At 40.4% G+C, this 17,178-nt stretch overlaps 1 protein-coding gene across 1 annotated transcript; it reads right to left on the reverse strand.

Moving 5' to 3' along the window:
• Positions 1 to 3,635: 3,635 nt before the first annotated feature.
• On the reverse strand, positions 3,636 to 16,758 carry LOC140239782 (short transient receptor potential channel 7-like). The gene is made up of 13 exons (XM_072319602.1): positions 16,561 to 16,758; positions 14,433 to 14,666; positions 13,382 to 13,672; positions 12,426 to 12,653; positions 11,545 to 11,709; positions 10,675 to 10,960; positions 9,765 to 10,010; positions 8,901 to 9,153; positions 8,130 to 8,370; positions 7,197 to 7,403; positions 5,985 to 6,047; positions 5,195 to 5,270; positions 3,636 to 4,660 (listed from the first exon to the last, which is right to left on the reverse strand). Exons 1-13 carry the CDS (start codon positions 16,756 to 16,758, stop codon positions 3,636 to 3,638), a joined length of 3,513 nt encoding a protein of 1,170 aa, XP_072175703.1.
• Between the last annotated feature and the right edge of the window lie 420 nt (positions 16,759 to 17,178).

Genomic DNA, 17,178 nt, shown 5'->3' on the forward strand with positions numbered 1-17,178 from the left:
AATCTGTATCATTAATAGGCATATAAAAGACGGCTAATGTCTGTGACTATAAATGTAAAACAGTTTTTCACCGAACAAGGTATCACTGCGTTATAGTTCAACGTGGAAAAAAGGTCATCAGTAAAATTAATGCTAGGCATCTATATACAAACTACGTGAGCACGTGGAATGTGCACCTCGAGTGTTCCGAGTTATATTAGATATTGTCAAATATTATGTTCTTCTTCTTCTTCAACGTGAAGTAGGCCCCTACTGACCATTGGGAAGAGTATTTTCGTATTTTGTGCAGTGCTGAAACTAGTGTGCCATCTCTGTAGAGATCAGTGCTACTCTTATATCAGAAAGAAATAAAACTGAGAAAGAAAAGAAAACTACGTAATGCAATCTACATTGTGCAGTATATGAAATACAGTGTACCGCAAATTCCACAAGCAAGTAATAGCATCATGTTATTTTTTCATACCTCTTCAGAATAGTTTGTACACATTGTATGTCGTACAAAACCGCTGCAAACCCAGTACTTAATAATGTACCTGTTTTCTACTAAATTGTTTGCTCACAATCAGAATGTAAATGACCAGTGTGAAATGTATTATGAAAACAAGATAAATCAATCTTTATTGTCTTGTTATAAGAATATGGCCATTTGTGTCGAAATATATTGTCTTCACCATTACGCACTGTCACTCCATGCAATATGTCCTTCTGACATGTCTAATCCTTTGTACAACAAATGATTTGGACGTCGATTCAGCAGCAGTATTCAGCTGTCCTGGTACTTTATAGCAAGAGACATCTCCCATGTTTTTAGTTCTGGAAATATTCTTTTTTTCTTTTTAATTCAAGAACAGTGCTTCAAGTTCAAGTTTTGCAAATCAAATTAATGAAATAATCGTACATGTACTTCTTTGTAAACAAACAACCAGATGAACATAAAACAAACAATCATAATTTTAACGTTGCTATGGAAATATACACGTATATGTGCTGGTAAAAGTTTTTCATATCTCAAGTCATGGACTTCAGCGAGTTTACATAATTTGATCAACCCTCGTCCTGTGCAAGGTAAACCATTTGCGTCCTGTTTACATATTAAAATATAAAGATCATTAAAGGTTACGTTGTAGTTACTATGGTTATGTACCGGATTGTAAAACACTTGGATCAAGACGTTCTTACAATTTTGTCTCAGACTGACTTGGGATAGTATTTCTAATGTTCTCTCTTTCAGTGTATAATGGTCATGAACAAACAGCGAGAGAGGTTTTGGGCAACTAAATCGTTCAAGGAATAACTTTTGTTGCTAAATGTCATTGTTACAATCAAGCTTGTCCTAAGTACCCACATCCACGTTGGTTATGTTAATCGCATAATATAATCTTTCGCAAGTTCTCATGAATATACATACGTGACACTTGCATTGTCAACCATTTAGAATGACTTGCATGAACTTTCTCTGGAAAACAAAACAAAAGCACACGCCTAACTGTAAGTTTCGCGGCGTGGTCATGCTATCATGTGAATCGGATAATTCTTACTGTTTTAATGTTTGATCAATAAATTACACAAATATCCTTCATCGAAAATTGCGTCTTGTGTTGATTATAATTACGTGAGTATAGTCGCAAGGAACACTGACACAAATTCCTCTCAATTTTCGTCGATGCCTATCAGAGAATTATTGTAGACCCCGAATTCTTAAATCTCTCCCCCTCTGTCCATCCTAACCCTGGTTTATTCTCGCACTTTCGGCTTACATCGAAGCTCAAATACTCCAATGTGATGTTTAAAGGGATGGTAAAGTATTGGTGGAGATGAGAATTGGACTTTTAACTTTTTGCAAGATACCAAGAAAACACTTATGATATAGTACACAGCATACCATTTAAAGAGGAATTCAAAGTTTATTTGATGAAAATCGGGTTTGGAATGACTGAAACATCCAAAAACAAAGTAAAACAAAGCGATCGTAATAAAGTGTGGGTCCCACACTTTATTTGAATTACTCTTTTTTTTTTTGGATATCTCACCCATTTCAAAACTAATTTTCATCAAATAAACTTCAAATCCCTCTTGGAATTACATGCTCTTTTCACATTTCATAAGAGGATTCTCATTATCTCACTGAAAAATGTTAGAAACCCGAAGTTAGGTCTCAACCAAAACTATACAATCCCTTTAAATCAGATGATGACTTATCAAACCGATTAATCTGCCTCTTGATCGGTGGGGTAATACGGTCGGCCCCTCGCAACGGACAGATTTTTTTTCGTTATAATCAGAGATCACACAACTTGGCACGCTTCTCTTTATACATAAACTCAAGGAACGAGTCACGCTCACCATATTTCCAACCGAACAGTTCACAAGATGCCACCGAACAAGAGGCAGATTTATCGGTCTAACAATGAGAGATAGCGAAATAGAAGGAAAGGAGGGGAGAGGAAGAAGAGTAATGGAAAGATACAAGAAGAGAGAGGAGGGAGAATGAGATGGGATGAAGAGTGGATGATGAGACGAATTGACCTCACCAGAAGTATATGACGAGAACGACTGGAAATTCACATCGGGATAAATGAGAGATATTCAATTAGTCAGCAAGGGACAGACCCGTCCGGTATTGGCAACCCAAAGATATGTCGTCATACAGCGAGGAAATCTACGAATGAAATTCAAGGCAGCGGCCGCAAGAAGTGGCGAACAAAAAACGATTTGACAGAAAAGCAAGCAAACAAACAAACAGAGTGAAACTGAAAAAAGAAGTGGTTACTAAAACAACAACAATCTACTCGCATTTTTTTTTCATTGCGTTGTCTTTCTCATGCTTTATAAATATTCAGAAGGTGAAAAATTCAACTGATAAAAAATACCTCCTCCACTTAACGTTCAGGACATGGTAAACGTTAGAAGGCAATAACACAATAGATCTGTACAATCGGGCATACATTTTACATGATTATGGTCTTTGTTTGTGCAGAGTAGCTTCTTCAGTGTTACCACTGCTCTACCAGAAGACCCTGCAATTATTATTACATTTGCGCTGCCAGGTACCAACTTTTGCATCTCTATCGAGAGGGACATTGTTGGGTAAAACATCTTGTCCAAGGACGTAAGCACTGGACTATAGTCAATAGTCAGGACTGAATTCGTCCTCTGATTTGGGGTTCAGAAGCCTTGTCCGTAAGCCACACTGCCTAGGTAGTCCGCTGTAATAAATTCGGAAAATTATCACACCAGCTGCTGAAGTTTATACATCTTTTCTTATCTTTTCTTCTTTTTTTTTAAAGAAGCACAACGTGACTTCATAAGGTCTCTTGTATTATATCAAATCAAATGTAATATTGTGTATCTATAACCATGTGCCGAATTATTGCTTCACTCTCTTAATATAGCTGCTACACAAGTCTTACGTCTTAATATTATTATTATATCCAAGGATTGCTGTATTCGGCGGTATTATTCAGGTTACGGCCAGCTATTCGACAATCGCACTGGGCGTCTGAACGGAGACCACGCATCACGCGCACTGTTCACTCCGGGTCGCCTTAGTTTAATGTTGTCAATTTTTCTCGCCATTTTGCGGAAAGGCCACTTTGCCAGAAGACATACGTGTGTTGTATGTTATGACGAAAGTTTCACGCGTCAAGGGAAAACGCAATGTTATAATGTGCTGCTGCTGACGCCGACGGAATGTCGTCCTCAACGTCACATCTCATTCTCTTGTTGCGCACTCCTCTCCCTGGGCTACAAGCGTCGTCCCCGTGCCCATCGAAGTCGCGTCTGTCGAGACCCGCTGTGCCGACGGGCGTTCTCGCGGTGGCGCTCGGGCGCGAAGTCTGGGGCTCGAATTCCCTCCGCAGTCCGTTTGCTTCCTCGAGCACGCTGAGCACGGGGTCGTGCCGCGTCTCGAGATCGAAGCCGACGTGGATGCTGCCACGACTCAAAGTCCGCGAAACGCCGTGCTTCGCAAGATCTGCCGTGGTGCCACTCCTGCTATTATTTGTGGCCGTCGACATCGACCATCGCCTGTGTTCGGGGTTGTGATCACCGGGTCGACTACCAGACATTGTCCTGTGAATGTACCCACTGTCTTGCTCGATCGTGCTGACGTCATCACACGTGCCGTACGCTCTCCGTAAAGAATCCCTGCCGTAGTCCGCTTCGTATCGGTTCCTGCGGTGACCTGGAGTACCTGAGGTCACCTCTCTGTTCAATTTAGCGTCGGAGTTATAGGTCACCACAATATCGTCCATGTCTAACGTTCTCCCCGTTGCAGCTGTTCTATTCACCAGATCGTATTCCAAATGGGTATCATCATCATTTTGAGACGTTCTCGTTTCGCAACCAAGCATCACATCCGTCCTTTCGACGTCGCCAGTGCCGGCAGTGCCTTCCGTCGTCGGTTTCGACAGCACCGCCTTGGTCAGAGTTTCTATGCACGTGCTCAGCTCAGAGATTTGTCGTTTGAGGGCGCTAATTTCCACGTTTGGATCGGTGAATGTCTTCGGTGGTTTCCCGGGATGCCCGCTCGGGAATGAAAAGGTGAATGCCGGGGCGCTCGCGGGAGCGTGCGGGACGAACGGCGTCCGGGGAGTTTTCAGCTGCTCCATGAGCTCGAAACGCAGGCTGGAAATGTCGTTCTTGATTTCGTCCAGCTCACCTGAAATAAATTACACAAACTATGGTAAGAACGAGTGATATACATAGTCTTTTTTTTTTTTGTTCAAGGCCCTCATGCTATTGTAAGCACTGACAATAACACCCAACTTGCTTAGGAACTATAAAGAGAGCCATAAGCCGAAGCTGAGCCAATTAGTTTCGTTTCGTTTTATTTCATTTCATTTCATTTCATTTCATTTCATTTCATTTCATTTCATTTCATTTCATTTCATTTCATTTCATTTTATTTCATTTCATTTCATTTCATTTCATTTCATTTCATTTATTTGGCAAAATATAAACAATATACAAATTACAGATCATTACAAAAAAACAAATACATGCCAGGAATCCTATGACATATCTAATCATGCTAATGGACACAATTCAGGGACGTCATGTTATTATGGAGTTGTTGCTACTGCTGTGGTTATTCTTTGCCGTTAATAAAAAAAAAAGTAATAATAATGGCACTGTAACATTGAATGTGTGACACGATTGTGTTGAACATGCCTTGTAAATGAAATCCTCTTACCTTCGTTAACCTCGTCGCTATCCTTCTCACGTTGGAGTTTGAAAAGGTACCGCTTAATAATTCCCTTCATTATGCTCTGTAGAAAGAAAAAAAAAACAACAACAGAATCTGATGCAATTATGCAGATCACCAATAGTGTCATCAATGCCTTCATAGTTATCTTTATTAATGCAATTAAAGTGTTACAGACACAGTCAAGAGAAAGCATTAGAGTTATTGCAAAGTCGTCTGCAGAGTTAATGGACACACAGCAACACCTTACAATGTACATGTTACTCTATGCCTGAAGGAGCCAACTTTATCTTATTCAGTAAACATGGTAATGAAATATCAAGTTAAATCTTATTAATGCTAGTCCCTCTGAAGGTTTTTCAGGGGGGCATTTCATGAAGCATTTTGTCAGATATTTCGTCTGATAAAATGTTAAAAGCTACTGAAATCCTTGCATTTGATTGGCTGAGAGCAAATTTGTCCGACAAGTTGTCGGACAAATCGCTTCATGAAATGCCCCCCTGATATACGTTTGTCTTGCATAGAACGGATACGTTTATATGTACAAACCTATACTTTCCCATGTCTTTGATTTTTCTCCCCCTTTCTGTTCTTTCTTTCGTAATACATATTTCACCTGCAATCTACATGATTGAACGTGGCGTAATATACCTCATATAATACCGCGAAAAGTTATGATTATGTTTCTATCATCGTTACTGTACATGGGTAATGATACAAAGCGTCCTCGTCGATGAGTATTATTTAGTGCTTGGTGTCTCGCGCATGCGTCACTCACTTCGTGCGTGCTCTCCTCTCTCCTTAGTTCAAGTCGATTGAGGATGTTAAAGACTCCGTTCCGCTGTGAAAAAAGGTGAAATAAAAATTGGTGAGATGATTATTACACTCATCTAAACAAAATTAATGTTGTATCAGTTGTTGCCGTAAGAAAAAAAGAAACATTAATATTTTAGGTAGGCTGCTTCCCAATGACCCCCCCCCCCACCAAAAAAAAAAAGAAAAAAAAAAGAAGGAAGGAATTAAATTTGATCAGAACTGGAATGTACTCTGATCAAAATTATAATAAAAATCAAATACTGAATAACACTTTTTCATCAATAGTTATAATTTTGGCGCATAAAGCATTTTCAATTAATGACATGCATGCAGAAAGTAAGTAGAACATTTCGTTTTCTAAGCTATTTTTGTATCAAATTTGATACTGAATCGAATAAATCCCGCCGCACACTTACGACTTTCGGTCGCATGACTGACAGACTTTGGATCCGAATTATAAATCACAACAGCCTCTGAATATAAACGCTTGTTTATTTCAGATCCAAAGTCGCTTAGTCTTGCGACCGAAAGTCGTATAGTGTGCTGCGAAACTTAAAGGGAAGATAAACCCCAAGAGCAATGTGGATTGAGTGAAAGCAGCAACATTAGTAGAACACATCAGTGAAAGTTTGAGGAAAATCGAACAATCGATGCAAAAGTTATGAATTTTTAAAGTTTTGGTGTTTGAACCGCTGGATGAGGAGACTACCAGAGGTTATGACGTATGAGTGGACAACAATACCAAGAAAATATAAAGAAAATACTACAAAAATCAATTTTTCATGAAAATTACAAATTCCATCAACTTGATATTGACATATGTTAAGGGTAGCAATTATTCCCCCTGCTTTCTGAAAGCGGTTGGTCCATTGCTCTTTCATAATTCTAGAAAAGTGAATTTTTGTTGAATTTCCTTTATATATTCTTTGTATTGTTGTCCACTCATACGTCATATCCTTTAGTAGTCTCCTCATCCAGCGTTTCCAACACCAAAACTTTAAAAATTCATAACTTTTGCATCGATTGTCCGATTTTCCTCAAACTTTCACTGATGTCTTCTACTAATGTTGCTGCTTTCACTCAATCCACATTGCTCTTTGGGTTTACCTTCCCTTTAACATTAACCAACAAACATTCAAACATGCATGAACACGTCATGCACTATTAGACTCACCCTCTCTCCAAGCGGCACCTGTGTGCTCTCCCCGCTGGATCGGCCGTTCTTGTACTCGAGGATTCGCGCGGCGACCCACTTGTAGAAATGCGTGAAGGATTTCGGCGACGGGATGATGTTGAACGGAACTGGTATGGTGGCGCCCTGGTCGAAATACGACATCCAGAGCTGGGCGCGCGCAAACTTCCACTCCACATCTTGCTCGCTCTGCACAGCAGACGTTAAGACATAAGCCCAAGAGCCATGACGTTATTACACTATTAGACAATAATATTGCATGTGGCTGTACACACATGATGATATTCAATGGTCTACATAAATACTGATCGGTGATTGGTCATAATGCACTCACATGACTAATGCAGCGAGGATCGAAATCGTCGAACTGTGAGCAGTGACGTCACACCAAGTAAAATAGTTCAAGAATGTGGCTGGCTACCGATGGGACTAGAATAAAATGTGTACTTTAACCCTTGTAGACCATAATGACATAACAACTATTACATTGTCCATTAGTTTCGTTGTTATGTATACTTGACGGTCCGTTGGGAGTTATATTTTCTCCTCGAGACAATTATGATCTCTTGGAGAAAATGTAACTCCATCGGGGATGTCAAGTGCTACTAATTATTACAGCTCTAAAAGGACAATATTTGTATGATATCGTACTGATGGAAATGACGTCATCATGTCACAATACACGTCAAGTAAAGGTTACGTGTGAGATTATGGCTTATAGAATCAGTATTTCGTGAAGACAAGTGATACACTTTATACTACTAAATTCCATAGCTTCATTCTTCGTCCAACATAAGTGCTGTATTCTGTGAAGTGTTCGATTTGATTTAATCATGCCCGGTTCATTATTCAACTTGATTATTGAGTGAAGTTTTTCTTTAAAAAAGCAAATGATGTCCGCACAGTCGCACTCACGTTAATTTCTTGGAACGAGTTGCTCATCATAGCAATGAGCATGTTGAGCATGACCAGGCCCATGACGACATAGTAGGTCATATACAGGATCGTCCCGAACGACTCGGTGATAAGGAAGCCTCCCCTCCCGTTGCCGAACTCGTCCACGGAAATGGCCAGCGTGGTCCCGTTTAACCGGGGGTCGAGCGGGTTGCCAAGACCGAAGAGCGCCCAGAAGAGCGTGAGAAACGCTGTACCAAAGCTAACCCAGATAGGACGAAGAACAGAGAACATGTGGCATGAGTTTTCTGCTGATCTACATTTTAACAAACAGGTCGGAAAAAAGGAACCACCAGAATTCAAACATGACAGGTTATCTATTGTTTTCCGGGCAGCGTCATTACCAACTGGCTATACCTGGTTGCGGGAGTGACACATTGAATTTGGAACAAATACCCAAGCTCCGAATTTTGACACTGTTATGTAAAGTAGTATATATATATATATATATATATATATATATGTGTGTGTGTGTGTGTGTGTGTATATATATATATATGTGTGTGTGTGTGTGTGTGTGTATATATATATATATATATACTACTTTACATAACAGTGTCGAAATTCGGAGCTTGGGTATTATATATATATATATATACATATATATATATATATATATTGAAAAATAGACAGATAAATAGATAATTATTGAAGAATAGCCAAAGAGAGAGATGGCAAGTCTACTAAGTAGGCCTGTCTGACTGACCATCGACTTCTCATAATTATACTCACTCGCCGAATTTGGAGTCCTCGTAGGAGTAGTAGAGGTTGAAGAGGGAGCAGAAGAAGGCAAGGAAGACGACGAAGAAGACGACGGCAAAGCGGAGGATGTCTCCCAGCATCCGGCCCAGCGAGATCTGGAGCGGGCCGAGGAACTCACTGACGGGTAGGATGTAGGAGAGACGGGAGAAACTCAGCACGTTGGCCATGGCGTAGAGGGCCTCCGACACGAAGACGGGATCATTGTTCTGCCACATTTCTCGTTCTTTGTGATGGAGGTGGGTGGGGCGGGGAAGGAGTGAGGGGTAAAGTTACATTAGCTACACGAAGTGCAAAATAGCGTTATGAAACAACAACTACTACTGTTACTATTGCCTCGACAACAACAACAACAATAACAATAACAACAATAATGTTGCTGCTACTACTAATACTACTGCTACTATTCTTACGACTACAGTAACTGCTACTACTAGATCTACCACTACTGTTAATTCTACTATACAACCAATAAGGATAACGGTCCTACTAATAACAATATGAATAACATTTAATAGTTACGGAAATTATGATTGTGATACAATGTACTACATGTACTACGGCTACTACTTCTGCCACAACTACGATCACTCCTATGGTTACTACTTACTACTTTCAGTTAATTTAACTTCTACTACAATTGATAAAACAACAATATACTAGTACCACTGTCAGCATATGACCAGAGACTATCAAGACTATATCATTATATTTTACTATTTCTTCCCCGTCGATGACGACAATGAAAGATCCAGTCCTTAACTTTACTGTTAGATTTCAACCATTACTCGTATACAGTCCCTTCCTCCAATTTGGGGATGTTGAAACAAGCAGTACCTCTCTGCAAGTAGTAGAAGTGGCTCTTGGCGACCTTAATGTGACCCGACGCGTACTCGCAGGTGGCGTTCAGGTTGTTCTCGAAGAAGTCGATGGCCATCTGGGCCCGAATGATGCTGTAGATGTTGAGCGTACACGAGGCGAGGTAGAAGTTCAACATGGCGATGTCTATCCAATTCCACACAGAAGACAGGTACACCCATAGGCCCTCGGCCCACAGTTGCTTTATCTCGCCCCACAGGAAACCTGCACCACAGAGCAAATCAAGTTGACGTATGTAAAATGCGACAATAACTTTGCGCATAAAAAGAAAAAAACATGCCAAACGCTATTATCATTTTAAGATTTGATTACTTTTGGCTTGTAAGATATCACGGCATCTCTCCTTTAACATGTAGGTGTAACTTGTTTATTTTCCCAAATCTGATCAAGATGCTGTGCTATCCCCCAAAACGTCAGTTTTGCAATCTTAGCCTTCATCTTCCGGTTGGTTGGTTCACCTTTCTTTTCCTCTGCCACAAAGCTCTCATCACATTAACAGAGATTAATCATCATCATCATCGTAATCATCATCATCATTATCATCATCAAAATTACGCATTTCTTTGTTACTGTTTGCTGAACTCCATTATGGTGATGTTCTGTTTACTGACAACGTTTTAGAACGAAAGCAACGGGAACCTTGATGAACAGCGATGAACTTATATTCTAGTATACAAAACCGAAGTTTCAGGCAAAACTTGAGAAGTGACGAATACAAAAATGCTGTGGTGTTTTGGTATGAAATAAGTCACATAAATACAACATAATATATCAAAATCTATAACGGAAGCTCAAGAATCTTTACTTTAATAGGGAGTAGGAATGAATTACACGACACAGGGACATGAATACCATGCCAAGCTCATACCCATGAGGAATATGATGATGAGGATTTCCAGCGGCGTGAGCGAGTTGAAGCGGATCTTGAGGTCGTAGTCGGGATCCTTCACGAGTTTGGGGAAGACTTCGAGGAGACAGGAGGTGTTGCCGCGATCGCGCAGGGCCGACGTCAATCTCCGCTCCATCTCCTTCGGGTCGGAGTTGTTGTAGGACTGGGCGTAGAGGGACTCGATGAAGATGATGAGGAGGAAGATGAAGTACGAGGCGGAATGGAGTATGAACTTGACCAGGGGGCTGCTCACGAAGGCGCCACACTTGACGGAAAAATAAAATGGAAAATGGCTTGACGTCACACATCGCCTTCTACTCATTCACTAGAACGCTGTTACACATGGAACGTACTCCAAACCACCTCATTGATGACTCAGATAGAGGTGTATTTCTGTTAATGAACAAGCCTATCGATGTGTTTCGTCTAGATTATAGCGATATCGTTATGTCTGCAGCTTCAACAAACAATAATTGACAAACATGACAAAGGAAGACTTTTTTTTTCAGTCTTCCTATGTGCATGCTGCGATGACGGCACCAAAACTTTAAACAAGTCACATTTTTTTAAAGGGACCATTTAATTTCCCGCAAACTTTACTGATAATTACTGTCGACTCCTGCAGTCAGTGCACACACACACACACACACACACACACACATATAATTATATATATATATATATATATATATACATATATATATATATTACGGTTTCTATTATATATTTTGTATTATATATTATATACAATGTATTATATATTGTATATTATATATTATATGTTATATATTATATATCATACATTTGATATATGTTTGGGGTGAAGATCCCTTAATTGTGTAGGCCTACCTTGCTGTGGGGCGCCAGGTAGTAGGCGAGGGTGAAGAATGGTAGACCTAGGACAATGCTGATGCTAGCAGACACCTTCTTCATGAGCCCCATGAGCCGCCAGCTGGGGAAGTTACGGTACCACATGGTGGCCAGTTCGTGCTGGCAGTGAGCATGCGCCACAAACTGACGTAAGAAGAGAGAGAGAGAGGGGGTGTATTACTGTGCATGTTGGATATGTATATATATCATATATAATATATAATCGGGCAAAATATAATAATCATAGGGCAAAATATAGAGAAAGTAGGCAAGGGGGGGGGGAGGAAAGGACGATCTTTCCTAGCAAACATACTTTCTAACTTCGTCTGTTCTGAGTATATTACATGAATACTTGCTACTGTTGTTGTTAGAAGTTTTAGAATGACGTAGTTTCATGGTGAAGTTGTTTCGCATGGGAGTACATTGATCCTTATTCGGGTAATGTGACACGGGATCACGGACTTCGACGGCTTGAGAGCAAGTAATCCTATACAGTCGAACGATCGGCGTACTTCTGAGACGAAATTATTTACTTTTCTTCCGTAATTGGCTTTATAATTATACGAAGTCGTCAGATACCAGTATGGTCTTTGTTAGCATTTCTGATAACCACAAAAAAATATTGACAAATTTCGGAAAAGCATGGCAGCTCGCGAGGATTCTGAACGCCGACAGTCTAAGTTCGTGAACAGCGCATCGTGTCGCCTGTATCACCACATTAGATTCATACCCTGAATTCACGCTCAAGCTCCGCACGTGCGTATACGGGAACTGTCTATTTTTCACACCAGGTACCGGAGGTGACGTGTACCTGACCATGAGAATACGTCACAGAAAAATAAACATGAGGGCAAATATACCTGTTTCTGTCTCAGTTTTATTGCTAACTTCAGTCGGGCAAGCGAAGGCACGCGACTTTCTTCCTTGGGGTCCGTTTTCAGCCAGCTTGTCGCCCTCTCGTGTTCAGATTCTTCCATGGACGTGGCCCCCTGGTTGAGAATCGTCCGGACTTCTTCGGAATTCTGGCACATGTCGAGCAAGTCCGAGGCGAACTCCTTGCACTGCTTCGCGAGATCTCGGTATTCGTTCTGACGTCATAAAGGGATACAGAAAGAAAAGGAGGGACAGGGGATATAAACGTGGAGAGAGAGAGAGAAAAGGAGGGGAATGGCAGAGGAGGAAAGAGAAGAGAAGAGAAGAGAAGAGGAGAAGAAGGTGAAGACAAACTACTATCATGTGTTCATATCTTCATTAGATTGCTATGATCTCATCATTCAACGACGCTAGATTTTTTTTTTTCTTCAACGTGCCGTTTCTAATATCACAAAATGCCATTTCTCAACTTGGGCTGAAAATCCATCCCACAACATTGGAGTCATTTTAAAGAAGAAAAGATATAGGCCTAGGAACACGATTAAAGGAACAAGTCGTGTCAAGCATCTTTCCACAGACAAATATTGTATGCTGAATATCAAATCAAACACACACAATATGGTAATCATAACTGTAAATCAAATTTTCGTGGATCCATGTACCATAATTTAATGATTTTATCGGCTTATAAAAATAACAACAATAACATTAGTTGTAAAATGCAGAAACAAAACATCGGACTATTTTTTAAATTCATTATTGTTATTATTATTACTATTACTATCATTACTATCATTATTACTACTACTAATAAAAACTACCACTACTACTATCATTATCATTTTCATCATTGTTATAATTATTTCTTTTTTATTTTTGCACAAAGCAGACAATAGACTAATCAAAAGAATTCTCGATCAGTCAAGTTTCTGTCAAATATTACCTTGAACTCCTTTTCGATTCTTGCATTGGAGGCCAGCTCCTGGCTGAGGAGAAAGGCCGAGAGGATCGGGTCGGGGCTCGTGAGGGCGATGTACGCCGGGCTCGCCAGGGCGCGGTAGGTGTTGAACCCGGCCAGTGAGTGCTTCAGCGGATCGAACTGTTTCTTGTTGCTGCAATACGTGCACTGGCACAGCGAGTTGTGGGGCTTTTTGATCGAGTCTCCCCGGTTGAGCAGCAGTCGAATGATATCAATCTCGTTGCAGTGCGCCGCCAGCATCAATGGCGTCACGTCCTGTCAGAGATCGATTCTAAATTTCAGTCCAGCCTCTAAATTATTTTGATTGATTCCATGAGTTACAAAGCGTATTGTTTCTTTACAGTGCACTACCATTATAGCAACACGGTTTTAACGAAGTTCCGGTTACAACAAAATAACAATTCAGGCCGCAACATTATCCGCTATATGTTTTTCATTTTTTATTTGTTCGGTTATAATGAATTTTGGATATAACGAAGGGTTACGATATCATGTTGATATAGATGGCAGCATATTCTGTGTTCTACGTCGCTCTTCGTGCTGTTGTAAAGTTATGATGACAATTAATCCAATTCAGTTGAGTTTATCGTTCGACAAGTGTTCAACATATCTCTCGAAATGAGAATAGAATTTGATTTCCATGAAAGTACGACGTTATTATGACATTATTTGACGAAGAAAAGAAATACTTAGCCATAATGATGCAGTAGGGTTAATATCATGAACGCTTTTTATCATTTTGATGTGCCGTTAATTCGCATAAATATGTAGAATAAAACTGAAAAGTGTTTGTATTTAGCTGTAGAATGTAAAAAAAAAAATTAGGACACAATAATTCATTAAGCATTTTCCTTATCATAAAGCAAAAAAATACTACGTTTTCATGACACAACGTGAACTGATCTCCGCCTGAGCCTACTCTTCTGTCTACTGCAACAAAAAACAAAACAAAACAAAACAAAACAACAAACAAACTCGCACGAAATGAAACAGTGTACAGAATGTCGTCTAATACCTGGTCAAATTTGGAGTTGTTCTTTCGCTGGTAGTAGTTCGTGAGGCTGCCGAGCCGAAACTTGTCCTTGCTCCGCTGGTGGACGGGGTGGTTGAGGAGCGCCTGCGTGATCCTCAGGTAGCCCTTGCTGATGGCCAGCATGAGGGACTCGTGAATGCACTGGATTTCGAGCTTTCGACCACCTCTCTGGACGAGGAGCTCAACGATCTCGAGGTGCTCGTTCTCCGTGGAGACCTGAGGCCGACGAAGCAAGGTGTATATAATTGGGATGGGGCCGGGGATGGGGTGGGGGAGGAAAACTCGCATCATCATTGTAAATCATAATGATTCCAGTCATTCTTCACAACCTCGTTGGAAGAACTTTTTTTTTCCACACGTCTAATGAAATACCTGAATATAAGAACTACCCAAGTCCAAATTTGGTTATCGCCTATGGGGACCCTTTATGACGTCATGCAAAGATAATGAAGATAGATAATGAGTCAGAATGAGTGCTTTACACCGAAAGTTGTATAAATAACATTCCACTACCCCTCCCCCCCCCAAAAAAAAAACAACAAAAACAAACAAAAACAAAACAAAACAACCAACAACAACAACAACAAAACCCCAACAATATTAGGAAACTATCTTGTGATTTCTATTTATTCCACATTGTCTATAAGGGACTTGAGTCGTTTTTTTTTTTTTATACATTCAGGTATTCAACTGTGTTCTTCGTGTTTCATTTTCTTCTTCGACTTCTTTTGAACTTCTACTTCTACTTCCTCTTGTTCTCCTCTCCCCTTTATACTTCATTGTATCTTTCTGTTCATAATTGTCGTCTTTATACTCTTCATCTATTTTCCCATTTCCTTTAACCTTTTTTTTTCCTGTTTTGTTGGGGTGGGGACCCCGGTTCTCTCTATCTCTCTTCTTGTCTCAAATATTTCCTTTGATGTGGATTTATTAGACACCTGTTGTCTATCAAAGCATTTTCTTCTAACTTCGGTTGAGTAGGGCTTTGCGGCAATTTGTGAGTCTATAATTCATCCGATCGTTGCCTGGTTACAGGGTATGTAAAGGTCCTCTCGTAGTTGATAGTAATTGGAACAGAAGCAAGGAGGGGACAGTCTCGCGAGTCAAGCGACCAGCGGGAGGCAAGCTTCGCACTCGGTCTCGGTTTTTTTTTTTATTGGCTCTACCAACAACGTGAGGATCCTTGTATAAAAACTACATAATGATACGAGAGGAAAGGTGCGTGTCCTGATAAGCCAGTTCGGAGTTAGTTCATGGGAACGTTGGAATGACCTATCCTTTTTTTTCATTCGGTTAGGGGCACTTCACTCGTTTTCAGCGGGCCATAATGCATAAGCTTTACGCAACAGAATAATCCGTCAATTCACATTTGGGGAAGCATCCATTTCATTATTTTGCATTGAATATATTAATAATCTCTTTAGATTGCCCAAGACCACTTTTGCCGTCATGTGGATGTGCTGGCAAACATCATTTATAAGGATTACATGAATAATCATTCCATCACAGATGTTTATCCCAGTGAATTTAAAACCAACATGTCTGTTGGTACGAATTGTCTTTTTTTTTTCTGCTCATGAGCAGAGTGGAACTCAGGAAGCATTTTATGAAGCGTTTTGTCCGACAAAGTTGACGGACGAATTTTCTCTCTGCCAATCAGTATGCAAGGATTTCAGTAGCTTATAACAGCTTGACAGAAAAAAAAATATCTGACAAAACGCTTCATGAAATGCCTAACCCCCCTGAAATGGCTTATTAAAGAATGTCCACTGTGGCCCGAATTCACGAAGGTGGTACAAATGAAACCATGGTTTAAACCATGGACAAAAACCACGGAGCGCCAAGTTTCGCATGGAATATTTCGTTACGAAATCAGTCATTTCGTCGATGAAATGATTATTTTGTTATGAAATGACACAATTTTGTAACTAAATGAACATTTCGTCCGCGAAATGATAATTTCGTGGACGAAACAGTCATTTTGTTGACGAAATGACCAATTTCGTAACGATATATTCTGTGCGACACTTGGCGCTCCATGGTTTTTGTCCATGGTTTAAACCATGGTTTCATTTGTACCACCTTCGTGAATTCGGACCTGTGAGCCTACCTCCAAAGCAGTGCGATCCTTGTAATCCGTACACCTGAGGAGCTTGGCTGCCTTTTCCTCGTTCTCCAGCATGGCCTTGACTGTCGGGAAGTCGCCGATCTCGGCCGCCTGGAGGAACTTGAGCTCGTCCTTGGACAGGAGGTCGTGCTCCTTGGCGCCCGAGGTCACGAGAAACGAGTCGTACGCGCGCCGACGCATGTTGCTCAGCGCGCGGTCTCCCGTCTGCTTCTTTTCGCCCTCCCGTCGTTTTGTCCTGCAATGTTTCAGACACAAGAGGACAAAGAACGAAACGTCAGTGACTTTTTGCGCTACTGTCATAACTACTAGTATCATACGTGAAGTCAAAATGTGTTAATACGTCAGTAACATACATTGTCATTTTCAATGCCATGCATTTAGCCATAACGTCCTACTATCTTCGTGAAGTGCATGTGTTGTACATAGCAATGTTACACTTTCTCTTACTCGTCATACGCTGTCATTACGTAAAACACTTGGTGCTGCTTTGTTCATGAAGTTTAACAGAATGCATAATTATGATATGAGACGATGATTGCAATAACAAAATATTGGTGATAATGACGATGAGAAAAATGTTAGCAATAGGAATTGTGATAT

Source organism: Diadema setosum, chromosome 16 (assembly GCF_964275005.1).
Source record: "Diadema setosum chromosome 16, eeDiaSeto1, whole genome shotgun sequence".
In the NCBI taxonomy this organism is placed as follows: Eukaryota; Metazoa; Echinodermata; class Echinoidea; order Diadematoida; family Diadematidae; genus Diadema; species Diadema setosum.

Coding starts and splice junctions, on each gene's coding strand:
- LOC140239782 (XM_072319602.1), bottom strand. CDS start 16,758: ATGCGTCGGCGCGCGTACGACTCGTTTCTCGTGACCTCGGGCGCCAAG. Junction 12,654..13,381: donor GAATCGAAAAGGAGTTCAAG/GTAATATTTGAC, acceptor TTATGACGTCAG/AACGAATACCGAGATCTCGC. Junction 10,011..10,674: donor CATCATCATATTCCTCATGG/GTATGAGCTTGG, acceptor TCTGTGGTGCAG/GTTTCCTGTGGGGCGAGATA.